Below are 15791 nucleotides of genomic sequence, written 5' to 3'. Positions count from 1 at the left end.
TAAAACAATAGAAAATGTTAATTTTCACTTGGGAAGTAATTCAAATATTACGCCACCTTGCTGTCGGCATCTGCCCCAAGACGTATAGCATATCAAGAGAATCGTTAGATCTGTTACGGGAATTCTGACAAGTTCTGTTCATGTCTTTTATTTCTGTGCTGTCTGAGTTTTCTGTTGGGGCCAAAGACTCCTGGGAAACATTGTTTCGTTGGTTTCGATGTACACGCCGCGAAAACTTACTGCATTCAGTTCACGAAACGCTTACTTCTTGCAATTTGTAGATTAGTTGTTATATAGTAGATACAGTCTCATATGTTAAAAAAATCTGAAAAAAGACGAGATTGAACGATATCTCAGTTGTGATTACGCAATGACATTTTATAGCAGGTGGTAGGGAATATTTTATGGACCGTATAGTTGAATTCCAGCCTGAGAATAAATAAGTGAAAAGTAGAAATAAACGATGAGCACGAACATAGGAAATCATGACTATTCAAATGTTAGAACTGGAGTTTCACTGACGAAGTGGTACAAAGCCTGCCCTCTGTTACAGTACATTGGATAGGCAACGAAACTGCAACACGAAAAGCAAACTAAGGGACAGATAGTTTTTCACATGTTGATATTTTCCTGTTTTACAACCACTTATCTGGAAGACACGAATTGTATCTTTACACTACTATATATCTGATACCATACAATACTGTGCAAACTGTGCTTGGCGTTCCATGCGATAACTACGTATACCGGATATTCAGGTGTAAATAGAATGTTTTAATGTAGGTATTCACTAATTCAAATTGAATTTAACACTTTCGAGCTACCTTACGTGTCAGTTTGACTGCATTCTTTAATGTAATTGTTGCGTACGAAGCAACTTTTTACATTTACCCTTTCGCCAGATGCTCTGTGTTGAAGTACATAAAGTATTGTTTCGTCTGTCCACATAGCAGTACAGTGATGATGAGTTGCAGATATGATAGTTTAGCTCCCCAGTAACGGAATTTTATGTATTGTTTCGTCTGTCCACGTAGCAGTGCAGTGATGATGAGTTACATATATCATAGTTTAGCTCCCCAATAACTGAATTTTATTGCTGCACGAACCTTAGACATCAAAAACCAACTTCTTTCTGAGAGCGTGACACAGTAGAAAACGCTAAATACTGCATAACGACCTGCAGCCAACGAAGTTTATAATGGGTACAAGTAAAAGGCTTCGTTAGTATAATGCCGCTGTTCAGTAACTCATGAAGAAGCCAGCCATTCGTGTGTAATGGATAACAATGTGTCTCCAGTTTGTCTGTGGTGTTAAAAGGCAACATAAAATGACTAAAACTTAACGATGACACTCATTTAGAAAATGGAAGGCGCTGGCAAGCTTCACTTCCCTAACAGATGGTCAAGTTCAAATGGTTAAAATGGCTCTGAGCACTATGGGACTTAACATCTGAGGCCATCAGTCCCCTAGAACTTAGAAATACTGAAACCTAAATAACCTAAGGACATCACACACATCCATGCCCGAGGTAGGATTCGAACCTGCGACCGTACCGGTCACGCGGTTCCAGACTGTAGCGCCTAGAACCGCACGGCCACTCCGGCCGGCGATGGTCAAGTCAACAATCCGTTATACACTGTAGGAGATTTATCTGAGGACCTTGATCGACATTCTTGCAATCAGGAATTGTTTTTGGAGAGATAGTGGAGTTGAAATTGTTCTTATTTTCGGCAATAATGGTTTCGCAGCGTTCTAACTAACTCCCAGAAAATCGCAGAGATGATACAGTGGTTAGGGAGGTAGACGCGCGTTCAGTAAGTCAGGGTTCAGACCGTGGCCGCGTACGCAGATTTAAATCTTCTCTGGTTTCTCTAAATCAATTAAGGAGAATGATGAGATGTTTCGTTTAAAAAGGATACCGCCTTTTTTCCTAATTCTCCTCTCTTCCGAACTTGTACTTCATTTCTAATGGCATATTTGTCAACGAGACATTCAGCCCTAATTTCTCTTCCTTCCTTGCTAGAGAGTTGGTTGCCATGCAGTAGATAATCTGAAGAGTGTCCAAGCGTGGAAACTATACCCTAATAGGTGAAGTTCATTCCAGACAGCTGCAGTGGGCTGGGCGCGGCAGCTTCGCACTCCGACGTCGAGCAGTGACGTAACTCGAGTTTATAAATTTCTGTATGGCAACGCCTCAGTGTTTTCACAGGTCGTAGACGGCTACTGTTTTCGCCTGAAGTCGTTAGCGCTTCGCAGTCGAAAGTTGGCAACAGCGCTGCGAGGTTCCTTCTTACACAGTCTCGACAATAGCTGTTGCTACCTGCCAGTAGTCAACAGAAGCGATTACCCGAAGATGGGGATGTATATTTTTATTTATTGTGTAATTTACACAAAGTGATCGGGTGGTAGACTCAGGAATCTATGGGGTACCAGCTTACACAACATTTTCAAGCAAAATACATCATTTCCTTTGCACAGACGTCCATTTACTTTCGATACGGCCAGTGGTGTTGAAAGTTACTTCGCCAAATTACGAGAGAATGAAGAATCGCTCTGACCAGACACATCATTAGGTTCAGCTTGATTCTTTTCTACACTAAAGCGCCAAAGAAATTGGGAAAGGCATAAAAAGCACTCCATCTTCAGGCCGCGAGTGGCCTACCGGGACCATCCGACCGCCGTGTCATCCTCAGGGTGGGATGCGGATAGGAGGGGCATGGTGTCAGCACACCGCTCTCCCGGTCGTTATGATGGTATTCTTGACCGAAGCCGCTACTATTCGGTCGAGTACCTCCTCAATTGGCATCACGAGGCTGAGTGCACCCCAATTGGTAAAGGCATACATATTCAAATACAATGCAAACAGAAAGAATACGGCACTGCAGTCGGCAACGCCTATAAAAGACAACAAGTGTCTGATGCATTTGTTAGATCTGTTACGGCTGCTATAACGGCAGCTTTTCAAGATTCAAGGGAGTTTGAACATGGTGTTACAGTCGGCGCACGGGTCATGCAACACAGCATCTCTTAGGCAGCGTTTAAGTGGGGATTTTCCCGGACGGCCATTTCACTGGTATACCGTGAATATCGTGGCATATGGTAAAACATCAAATCTCCGACATCGCCTTTGCCGGAAAAAGATCCTGCAAGAATGGGATCAACGACGACTGTAGAGAATCGTTCAGTGTGACAGAAGTGCAACTCTTCCGCAAACTGCTGCAGATTTCAGTGTTGGGCCATCAAGAAGTGTCATCGTGCGAACCATTCAACGAAATATCATCGATATGGGCTTCCGAAGCCGAAGGCCCATTCATGTGCACTTCATCATTGTACGACACAAGTCTTTACAATTCGCTTGGGCCCGTCAGTGCCAACATTGAATTGTTGATGACTGGAAACATGTTGCCTAATCGGAGGAGCCTCGTTTCAAATTGTACTGAGAGGATGGACGTGTACGGGTATGGAAACAACCTCATGAATCCATGGACCTTACATGTCAGCAGGGGACTGCTCAACCTGGTGGAGGCTCTGTGATAGTGTGAGGCGACTGCAGTTGGAGTGATATGGTTCAAATGGCTCTAAGCATTATAGGACTTAACATCTGAAGTCATGAGTCCCCTAGAACTACTTAAACCTAACTAACCTAAGGACATCACACACTTCCATGTCCGAGGTAGAATTCGAACCTGCGACCATCGCAAAGAAATCACACTCTGATGATACATTATCTCTTTTTAGAATTTTGATAATAGAGTTGTCATGCAATGGAAACATTGGATTAATTATCCGGCAGACATATTAAAATCTCAATGTTACAAATCGTCTTTTTTAATATTAAAAATGCAATATGTGGGTTGATATTAAGCAATTGAACTATTGGCTCTATCTAGCTGGAATTAACTGGTATCACTTCTTCTAGTTTTACAAAAATAGCTGGCCTGCGAAGACGGTCGTGTTCGTTTCGTTACAGACAAAGAGGCTTTCATGCTGGCAGCTCATTAATTTATTCATAAGTATACTTGATTATCTGCCCAGCTCGGATGACATAGCATCTAATTATATCGTCATCTTAAAAGTTGCATATTAAATGCTTGTAGTCTTACTTTTTATATTGTTTAATGTTGACGCAACTATACATGTCGACGAAGCTGATGTGTTGCACTGTAGCTCAGCTGAAAATTATGTAGATATTTCGTAACGTCCAAAACAGGTAACCGGTTGTATTAAACGGCAGCTATGATGAAATGATTTTGTAATAGTTTGTGACAAGGCATAACAAAATGGGGAACAGATAAAGGTATAACGAACAGAAAACCTTTATGGCGATGTAAAAGAACTCTTGCGGATGAACTGTGCCACATCAGGTATGCACATACCAAAACGCCAAGGTATTCCAATCCTATCGTTTTATAACTTCACTTCAGTATAGGAATTATACTCACCAGTGATGTCCAGCCTGCACAGCATATAATGTAGTGCACAGAATTACTATACAGCCACATAAGTAAATTATTCTTCCAGTTTTGTAAATGAAAGATAACGTAAACACTCTGTTTTGTCGTGATGATGCATCAGAAAGAACGCTGCATCCAGAAAGAACGCTGATCCTTTTCTGGTTTCACACAGGTCTACACACTTTGCTCGCTGAAGGACGAGTTCCTGAAGCATTTCCGTAACACTCGCGTGATGATCAAACCTACCAGTAACTAATCTAGCAGCCCGCCTCTGAATTGCTTCTATGTCCTTCCTCAATCCGACCTGGTAGGGATCCCTAACGCTCGAGCAGTACTCAAGAATAGGTCTATTAGTGTTTCATAAGCGGTCTCCTTTACAGATGAACCACATCTGCCCAAATTTCTACCAATAAACCGAGGACGACTATCCGCCTTCCCGCCTTGCTTGTCCCACTTCATATCCCTCTGCAATGTTACGCCCAAATATTTAATCGGCGTGACTGTGTCAAGCGCTACACTAATAATGGAGTATTCAAACATTATGGGATTCTTTTTCCTATCCATCTGCATTAATTTACATATATCTATATTTAGAGTTAGCTGCCATTCTTTACACCAATCTCTAATCCTGTCCAAGTCAATAAGTTTGATCTAGCGGAAGTTCGATTAGTCGACACTGGATTTAGCGAGAGTCGACTCTGTCTGCCCGCAGGGGACTACGTGCTGCTGTGGCGGCGCGGCACGGCCGTGCTGACGGCGGCCACGCTGATGGTGACGCGCGACCCGCGCTTCCGGCTGGTGGACGGCTACAACCTGCAGATCAGCGACGTGCGGCCGCAGGACGCGGGCGACTACGGCTGCCAGATCAGCGAGAACGCCGACCGCACCCAGATCCACACCGTCGAGATTCTCGGTCAGTACCCACACACTTCTCTTCCTTCTGGGAGTTTGCGTGCAGAACGATTTGAAGTGGAATGATCATATAAAATTAATTGTTGGTAAGGCGGGTACCAGGTTGAGATTCATTGGGAGAGTCCTTAGAAAATGTAGTCCATCAACAAAGGAGGTGGCTTACAAAACACTCGTTCGACCTATACTTGAGTATTGCTCATCAGTGTGGGATCCGTACCAGATCGGGTTGACGGAGGAGATAGAGAAGATCCAAAGAAGAGCGGCGCGTTTCGTCACAGGGTTATTTGGTAACCGTGATAGCGTTACGGAGATGTTTAACAAACTCAAGTGGCAGACTCTGCAAGAGAGGCGCTCTGCATCGCGGTGTAGCTTGCTCGCCAGGTTTCGAGAGGGTGCGTTTCTGGATGAGGTATCGAATATATTGCTTCCCCCTACTTATACCTCCCGAGGAGATCACGAATGTAAAATTAGAGAGATTAGAGCGCGCACAGAGGCTTTCAGACAGTCGTTCTTCCCGCGAACCATACGCGACTGGAACAGGAAAGGGAGATAATGACAGTGGCACGTAAAGTGCCCTCCGCCACACACCTTTGGGTGGCTTGCGGAGTATAAATGTAGATGTAGATGTAGATGTAGATGTCTGCAACGGCAGTGGTGCGTACCTTGGCGAGTACTTCACCGCTGACCAAGGGAACCGTGCAACCATCGTATCGCCGCTTTTATGCATCTTTCGCGCGATTGGAGCACATGTCACTGAGGTGACCAAAAGTCATTGGACATCTCCTAATATCGTATCAAAAAGCCTTTTGCCCAGCGTAGTGCTAGAACTCTACGTGGCATGGACTCGTTGCAAGTTCCCTGCAAAAATATTGAACCATGCTGCCTCTATAGCTGTCCATAATTCCCAAAGCGTTGTCGGTGCAGGTTTTTGCGCATAACTGACCTCTACAATATGTACCGAATCATTCACTCGAACTGTCCAGAATGTTCTTCAAACCAATCGCGAAGAACCGTGGCGCGGTGATATGACTCATTGTCATCAACCGAGCAAGGTGGCGCAGTGGTTAGACACTGGACTCGCATTCGGGAGGACGACGGTTCAATCCCGCGTCCGGCCATCCTGATTTAGGTTTTCCGTGATTTCCCTAAATCACTCCAGGCAAATACCGGGATGGTTCCTCTGAAAGGGCACGGCCGTCTTCCTTCCCCATCCTTCCCTAATCCGATGAGACCGATGACCTCGCTGTCTGGTCTCCTTCCCCAAAACGACCCCCCCCCCCCCCATTGTCATCCATAAAAAATCCATCATTATTTGGGAACTGAACTACACCAATGGCTTCAATGGTCTCCAAGTAGCCGAAAATAACCATTTCCGCTCTGTTGGTGTTAATCATCATATATCTCGTGGTTTTTTAATATTTTACTTGTGATGGGGAGTTCTTTTGGTCATCCTACATTCGCATTTGTTACATTACTTTTTAATAGTTTGACAGGACTAATTAAAAATTTTAACGAAGGAATCTCTACCTTTCAACTGATGGCCTTGCCGCAGTGGTAACAGCGGTTGCCGTCAGATCACCGAAGTTAAGCGCTGTTGGGCTGGGCTAGCACTTAGATGGGTGCCCATCCGGTCTACCGAGTGCTGTTGGCAAGCGGGGTGCACTCAGCCCTTGTGAGGCAAACTGGGGAGAAACTTGCCTGAGAAGTAGCGGCTCCGGTCTCAAAAACTGACATACGGCCGGGAGAGCGGTGTGCTGACCACATGCCCCTCCATATCCCCATCTAGTAACGCCTGTGGTCTGAGGTTGACACGGCGGCCGGTCGGTTCCTTTGGACCTTCATGGCCTGTTCGGGAGGAGTATTATATCTTTCAGAGTTTACTTGACGATTGCTTTCCGATGGAAGCTTAATTGTATGATCTGTGGATGGCAAATTAGTTTACCGAAGCCAGTCAAGAAGTTAATTTAATAAAAGTATGTGCAGCTGACGACTGGTTATTTCTGTTCATAAAATACCATTTATGGTCAATCATTTGTTCAGTAGAACCGGAGGACTCAGTACATTCCATGTAAACACAGCCTAAACCATATGCATCCACCAACAGCTTGGACAGTCCTTTCTTGACAACTTGGGTCCATGGCTTCGTGGAGTCTGCGCACACTCGAGCACTACCATCAGCTCTTAACAACTGAAATTGGGACTCATCCGAGCAGGCCACAGTTTTCCAGTCGTCCAAGGTCCGACAGAAATGGTCAAGAGCGCAAGGGAACTCGGAATATTGAATTCTCTATCGTATTCGGAAACGTAATGTCCCATAAGTGTAACTCCAACTACCGTTTCGCGTTCAAACTCCGTTAACTTCCGTTTTGAGGCCATGATCTTGTCGGAAACATTTCCTTATGAATCACCGGAGTGCAAACTGCAGCTCCGCCAATGCACTGCACTATTGGACCTTGTGTACGCTATACTAACGCAGCTGTGCATCATGTGCATCTCGCTGTCCCATGGCTTTTGTCACCTCAGTGTAGGTAAAAAATACTGGTCTAGTAGCATGTACTTCACAAGCGTTTTCGAAACATCGAGGTGAAGTATTCAATTTGACGAATCGACTCTTTCTCAAGCGAAAAGACTTACAATAAATAGAATAAATGATAATCTCGAGGTGTACTTGCATTTTATTTTCATTAAAATTAAGTCGTGTCACCATTGACAAACTTCAGTCGCTTATTTGGCGTCTTTCATAATTCATAGCTTCACACATGTGTTGCAGGTTCTTTTAGAGTCATAACCAACTAACAACAGGTCTGTTGTTATTCTTTACATAACCAACATAAGATCAATGGTTCAAATGGTTCAAATGGTTCTGAGCACTATGGGACTTAACATCTGTGGTCATCAGTCTCCTAGAACTTAGAACTACTTAAACCTAACTAACCTAAGGACATCACACACATCCATGCCCGAGGCAGGATTCGAACCTGCGACCGTAGCAGTCGCGCGGTTCCGAACATGAGATCAAAGAACTGAAGCACTAAAGAGCAGTGTTTCCACCTTCATCCTAGGTAAAGAAAAGAAAATGCACCGTCATGTCGTAAACATACGCAGTTCCATCTGCAGAAGCGTGTGTCAAGATTCTCACCGCAACAACAGACCACGCCATGTGCTACTGCCAAGAAGACGCCACTTCGGCTGAGGCTGCTGCTTTTATTGGTAGCTAGTAACGTCATTACGTTGACATCAGACAATGCCAGTGTCACAATTGCGGCGTGTCGTATGACTCACATTCATCATCTTCTAAATTTAAATTAATTCGATTGGAAATAACACAGATACTTCAGTTCATCCAAATGACACTCGGAATTCCTCGAAAACTGTTGGTTCTGGTCATATGAAAATTGTTTGTAATGCAGATACAATCTTGTGGGTTATTAGACGGCATCGTATTTTTTTTAGACGATCGAAGTTTCGATCCCTCTACTGATACCTTCATCAAGATCTTGTTGGTGCCCATGGTTGACCGAGAACTGTCAAAAAGTAGCGTCGCGTTGTCTTACAAAGGGGGAGTTTTCCCGCGCTAATGCTGGATAAGTGGGGTTATGGACTCGTCGTTGGATAGTAAGTGAAGTTTCTCGCGCTAATGGCGGGAGAGGGAGTTACTGGCTAAATTCTTGTGGCTATCATTGGTGGGACATCGTCATTGGAAAAGAGTTACTGGCTCAAATTCGTCCTGCTGCTAGTAGTGGACCAGACAGAGAAAGAGAGGGGGAATATTTATCAAGAACTTTATTGTCCGCAGAGGCGGCTTCATGGCCGTTGTTTGTATTGCTTACACACACCGCGGCCGGGTATTCAGTTCCTTGAACACGGGGAGCCAGGAAGCCGGAACATTATAGCCGTCCCCTCTAGTGATGTTGATTCATTCTTAGAAATTTAAATTGCTTCTCTGAGTTTTCTTGCATAAATGTTGGTTTTCTTAGCTAGCACTCGTTATTGTAATCAATGTATTGACTGAACCGAACAGGAAAGGGTAGAAAGGGGAAAAAACATGAAAACAAAAATCTCTAGCGGAAAGTCAAAATAAAACTTTAACAGAATGTTGTACATCAAAAAAATCCCGTTTTCTCAGCGGTAACTAGATTTGGTCCAGGATAAATTTGAAAATTCTTAATATGTCTTTATCAGTGCTTCAATTAATTAACAGTAATTAAATTACCTTTTGAGTGAGCCTTTCGCTCCCTGTGTTTTACCTCAGCATATTGTTTCACAGGATGCTTTGATAATGGGTTACGAAAGAAAACCCGAAACTAGTCAGTATCAAGTAATAAAAAGAGCTACTTCGCAAGTTCGCTGTTTATCTTATTGAAATATTGAATAGCGAAGGGCTATTTACAATTTGTACAGAAACCAGATGGCAGTTATAAGAGTCGAGGGACATGAAAGGGAAGCAGTGGTTTGGAAGGGAGTGAGACAGGGTTGTAGGCTATCCCCGATGTTATTCAATCTGTATATTGAGCAAGAAGTAAAGGAAACAAAAGAAATATTCGGAGTAGGAATTAAAATCCATGGAGAAGATATAAAAACTTTGAGGTTCACCGACGACATTGTAATTCTGTCAGAGACAGGAAAGGACCTGGAAGAGCAGTTGAACGGAATGGACAGTGTCTTGAAAGGATATAAGATGAACATCAACAAAAGCAAAACGAGGATAATGGAATGTAGTCGAATTAAGTCGGGTGATGCTGAGGAAATTAGATTAGGAAATGAGACACTTAAAGTAGTAATGGAGTGTTGCTATTTGGGGAGCAAAATAACTGACGATGGTCGAAGTAGAGACTGGCAATGGCAAGGAAAGCGTTTCTGAAGAAGAGAAATTTGTTAACATCGAGTATACATTTAAATGTCAGGAAGTCGTTTCTGAAAGTATTTGTATGGAGTGTAGCCATGTATGGAAGTGAAACGTGGACGATAAATAGTTTAGACAAGACGAGAATAGAAGAATGATATTTTCATTCTGCAGCGGAGTGTGCTCTGATATGAAACTTCCTGGAAGATTATAACTGTGTGCCGGACCGAGACTCGAACTCGGGACCTTTGCCTTTCGCGGGCAAGTGCTCTACCAACTGAGCTACCCAAGCACGACTCACGCCCCGTCCTCACAGCTTTACTTCCGCCAGTACCTCGCCTCCTACCTTCCAAACTTTACAGAAGCTCTCCTGCGAACCTTGCAGAACTAGCACTCCTGAAACAAAGGATATTGCGGAGACATGGCTTAGCCACAGCCTGGGGGATGTTTCCAGAATGAGATTTTCACTCTGCATCGGAGAATAGAAGCCTTCGAATTGTGGTGCTACAGAAGAATGCTGAAGATTAGATGGGTAGATCACATAACTAATGAGGAGGTATTGAATAGAATTGGAGAGAAGAAAAATTTGTGGCACAACTTGACTAGAAGAAGGGATCGGCTGGTAGGGCATATTCTGAGACATCAGGGGATCACCAATTTAGTATTGGAGGGCAGCGTGGAGGGTAAAAATCGTAGAGGGAGACCAAGGGATGAGTACACTAAACAGATTCAGAAGGATGTAGGTTGCAGTAGGTACTGGGAGATGAAGAAGCTTGTACATGATAGAGTAGCATGGAGAGCTGCATCAAACTAGTCTCTGGGCTAAAGACCACAACAACAAGAACAACAACAACATAAAGTACTAAACAGCTAATGCATGTCACAAAATTCGAAGTCTAACGCACAAAACACGTACCACCCAATCAGAATAACTATTAATTCACATAGCAAAAAACCATGACAGTTGTTACCCAATGAAGTACTATGTAAATGATCATCAAACCGGATACAGAGACTGACAGCCTAACCTCAGTCAGCGTGACAAAACTACCCTGCTACCTCCGGAATTTTCTGTGTGATGTTTTTCAGAAAGTTTGACGGTATACCGCAAGTCACACCAGCGTGAATAGTCGTTGTGTTGTCACTTCTTCCGAATGATTTTAGAACTCCAATGGAATGTTTCCTATTCCTTCTGTCTTTTTTTATCTTAAACTGTCCGGAACTCTTAAGATCTGGTCTGATACTGGGTGACCTATTTCTTCTCTACGAACGCCTGTTTTTTTTTTTTTTTTTTTTTTTTTGTCACATCATCAGACGTCGTCTCCCTCGTAGAAGATTCGATGTACTGCTTCCCTCCTCTTAGTTTGAAACTGAAATTCCCGTTGGACTCTTAATGTTGCCGCCCTTGCTTTTAATTGTAACGAAAGTTGATTTGACTTTAGTATACCCTGAGTCATTCCTTCCGATAGTCGTTTCTTTTTCTCTTTCTTCACATTGTTCCTGTCTTTCTCTGAACATTTGTGTACTTCCTTCTTTTGTCGAACAGTTGAAGTATTTCTCTTGTCCAGGATTTCTTCTCAGTTACGTTAGTGATACCTATGTTTGCGTTTCCAACACCTGTGAATGCTCTTCAACTGAACTGCCGGGACTGAGCTACTCATTATTACAGAGAACTTCAACCGTATCTCTTCATACCTTACTACTTCAGTACCACGCCTCCTTCCATAGTTATTGTTATGTGTCGACAGAAGTGCCGACACAGTGTTATTTAGAAGGGCCGAATAGGCACGCTATCAGCTCACCCAGAATATCGTGAAGTCTGAAACAGGATACTTCATAAATGCTATAAAGAAGAGAACGGAGCGTCTCATATACTTAACTTTATTCTCTTGTGTGGTACATCTCTATGGTGAATACAAGACTCTCTCCAGATATGGTTAACTGCGCCTTGCTAGGTCGTAGCTATGGACTTAGCTGAAGGCTATTCTAACTGTCTCTCGGCAAATGAGAGGAAGGCTTCGTACGTCTAGTCGCTAGCAATGTCGTCCGTACAACTGGGGCGAGTGCTAGTCCGTCTTTCTAGACCTGCCATGTGGTGGCGCTAGGTCTGCAAGTACTGACAGTGGCGACACGCGGGTGCAACATGTACTAATGGACCGCGGCCGATTTAAGCTACCACCTAGCAAGTGTGGTGTCTGGCGGTGACACCACAGTTATTCTTCTGTACGATTTTCTTAAACTTCAGGCTACTCTTCATCATTACTAAATTGTTACCCGAATCTATATCTCCTCCTGGGTACACCTTACAATCCGATATCTGATTTCGGTATCTCTGCCTGACCATGAGGTAATCAAACTGAAATCTTCTCGTTTCTCCGGGCTTTTCCCACGTAAACCTTCTCCTCTCGGGATTCGTGAACAAAGTAATAGCTACGGCTTGCTAAAATTACGTACTGAATTACGCGTTTCCTCATACACGGTCTCTGTTTCTTTATCGTCTGCTTACGACGCCGACATTTGTACCTGAACTATTGTTGTCGGCGATGGATTGATTTTGATTCTGATGAGAACAAACCTATCACTGAACTGTTCTCAGTAAATCACTTTCGGTGCTACGTTTCTATTCATTACGTACCCTAGTCCCATTACACTGTTTTCTGTTGCTGTTGACATTATCGTATATTTGTCGCACCTAAAATGCTTGTCTTCTTTCCACTTTACTATATGTATATCGACCCTTAGCATTTCCCATTTCAGATTTTTTAGCTTCCCTACCATGTTCAAATCTCTAGCATTTGTACAGTATTAAGAATATAACTTAACTCTAGTGCATATATGCGTCTCCCTTTCTGCATTTAGTAAATATGTATTTTGTTTGAGTCGATATTGTGAAACGCAGACAGCCTATGAACGATTCCAGCCATATGTGTTTCACATCAGTTATTTCCAGATGTTCAGAGATGTATGGAATTCGTTGCTAAAACTGTGGTGTCACCGCCAGACACCACACTTGCTAGGTGGTAGCTTTAAATCGGCCGCGGTCCATTAGTACATGTCGGACCCGCGTGTCGCCACTGTCAGTAATCGCAGACCGAGCGCCACCACACGGCAGGTCTAGAGAGGCGGACTAGCACTCGCCCCAGTTGTACGACGACTTTGCTAGCGACTACACTGACGAAGCCTTTCTCTCATTTGCCGAGAGACAGTTAGAATAGCCTTCAGCTAAGTCCATGGCTACGACCTGGCAAGGCGCCATTAACCATATCTGGAGAGAGTCTCATTTGTATAGTCAAGAGCGATGTACCACAAGGATGAATTAAAGTTAAGTAAACAGAAGCTACGTACTTTTCTTTAGTGCATTCATACGTATCTTGTTCCAGACTTCACGCCCGTCTGCGTTAGATAGCGTGCATTTCGGCCTCCTCTATCTACAAGGTGTTGGCACATTTGCCAACACATCAAAAACAAGAAAATGTAAAGCTATTTCGATTGTTTTTTGAGCTCTGAATCACTTCTATCTAGTCTTCCATATACTGCGCTGCAGACTTCAGCTATTCTGGATATATTTTTTGCTGGCTTTAAGAAAGATTAAACTTATTTATATAATTTACTCTAATGTTATCATTATGCACTACTATCTTTTCCTCGAATTTTGAAATGTATATGTATTTATTCACAATTTTTCAGAACATTCAGCGGCTACAACAGCGAAATCGGCACTGAAATGCTTTTGAATAAAATACAAAGAGGCCCTGATGTACTTCACCGGTCATGTAAAGTATCTTGCAGTAATTTTCGTGCAGTGTTTGCTGAAAATGATGGACAACGTCATTGATTGGAGATCACTGGCCGAATCATTTTCAGCAGAGCTCTGTAGTCTCGTTGGATGATGTTCCCGGACATGGGTTCCTATTCAAAATACGATGTACTCACTCCCCTCTACAAGTCCTAGAAGTCTGTAACGGGAATTTCCGACCACCCTGTACTTGAAAAATGTGTGTGAAATCATATGGGACTCACCTGCTAAGGTCATCAGTCCCTAAGCTTACACACTACTTAACTACTTAACAAACACACACAGCCACGCCCGAGGGAGGACTCGAACCTCCGCCGGGATCAGCCGCACAGTCCATGACTGCAGCGCCCCTGACCGCTCGGCAAATCCCGCGCGGCACCCTGTACTTATACATATATCAAAGAGGCGATCAAAAAGTTTCCGTCCGAAGGCCGTACAGTCCAGATTCGGTATGCCAGTCAGAAAAAGCCCCCTGGTCATTACGGCAAACGTCCCATCAACGTACCAGGTTGAAGATACCCGTTTGGTAAAATTAGATGTCCTACTGTGTGAAGAAGTTCTCCCCTAACTGCTTGCTGCACTTCCTGTCGTAAGGCAGGAATCGTCGACACTTCATGGCCTCTTTTAAGGAACAGACGGCGCAATAATTGCATAGGAATAGATCAGGACTATAGGGCCGGTGCTGGTATGCTTCCTTCTCGAGTTGGCGTAACTTACGCGTCACGACATTTGCAATATGGGGGCGTGTGTTATCATAAGGCATCAAAACACCTTGTCGCACTTTTCCCCGTACTGCCCCACATACATTCTTCACTCTACGATGCATATCTACCGGCATTTGCCCTTCGGCAGACAAGAAAAGAATAAAACCACATTCACCCTATTTGGACGCACTGGGTAATAACTTTGCCATATTTCACTTTTCCGCGTTAACCGCACTCAGGTCAGAAGTGACGAATGCTCCACTAATCCCTTGCTTACATGTCAACGCATATGTCCTCGAATCGGCGTCGCACTGTGTTGTATTTACGTTGCAGCAACGCCTCAAATGGAACTTTTTGATCGCCCTTTAAATATAAAAAACCTGTTCGATGACGAAGTGGGAGTCTGTCTCGAAAACTGTCTACGCTAGCACGATTAACGACGGTGTAGATCTAAAGAAATTAACACAGAAGTGAAATTCGAGCCCTTTTCAGTCTCCTAATTAGAAACACAAATGAGAAATGACACGATTTGTAATTAAAGGAGTAACGTCAATTCTATTCTGATACTTGCGTAATGCCGACTGGCCTGTTGCGTAACTGGGCAGTGGTGGTCGCTGCAGGCAACTACTCTTTCATCAAATATTAGAGGCGCATTCAGCATCAGAAACGTTTGAGGACAAAGGCTCTGTTCCATCCCCTGCAGAAAATAGCCTACACCGTCGGTTGTATCAAGTCAAATGACTCAAGAGGAGACCTAACTGTAATTAACTAGGCGATACTATTATTCGTAGTGTTTAAAGCCTTCGAATTGCGACAAATATTTACGATTTGTGCTCTCAAAATTAACTTTCCGTTTTCTTTATATTTTACTTTAATTTGGTCTCTTATTAGTCATAGCGAAACGATATATATTCTTAGAGTTCACAAGAGACACATAATGTGACGCTTGGTACACCCGCCCGTGAGGGTAAAATCACTACTCATCCGTGGAATGATTTTTACTCCAATCTGAAATAAAAAACATTTGACAGTACCTGGATCACTATTTGTATTCGAGGCTATGTCGCAGCTTGTGTCATCCG

General features: G+C 43.5%; 1 protein-coding gene across 3 annotated transcripts in view; it reads left to right on the top strand.

Moving 5' to 3' along the window:
* Positions 1-15791, top strand: part of LOC126191384 (lachesin-like) — a 945166-nt gene that overhangs the window by 600835 nt on the left and 328540 nt on the right. For all 3 annotated transcript variants that reach the window (XM_049932238.1, XM_049932237.1, XM_049932236.1), the window contains exon 3: positions 5167-5367. In XM_049932238.1, coding sequence (XP_049788195.1) covers positions 5167-5367 — 201 coding nt within the window. The remainder of the gene's footprint in view (positions 1-5166; positions 5368-15791) is intronic.

This window comes from Schistocerca cancellata, chromosome 6 (genome assembly GCF_023864275.1).
Source record: "Schistocerca cancellata isolate TAMUIC-IGC-003103 chromosome 6, iqSchCanc2.1, whole genome shotgun sequence".
NCBI classification, from domain to species: Eukaryota; Metazoa; Arthropoda; class Insecta; order Orthoptera; family Acrididae; genus Schistocerca; species Schistocerca cancellata.
Note: the sequence above shows the minus strand (reverse complement) of the source record. Positions and strands in the feature narration are given on the sequence as shown.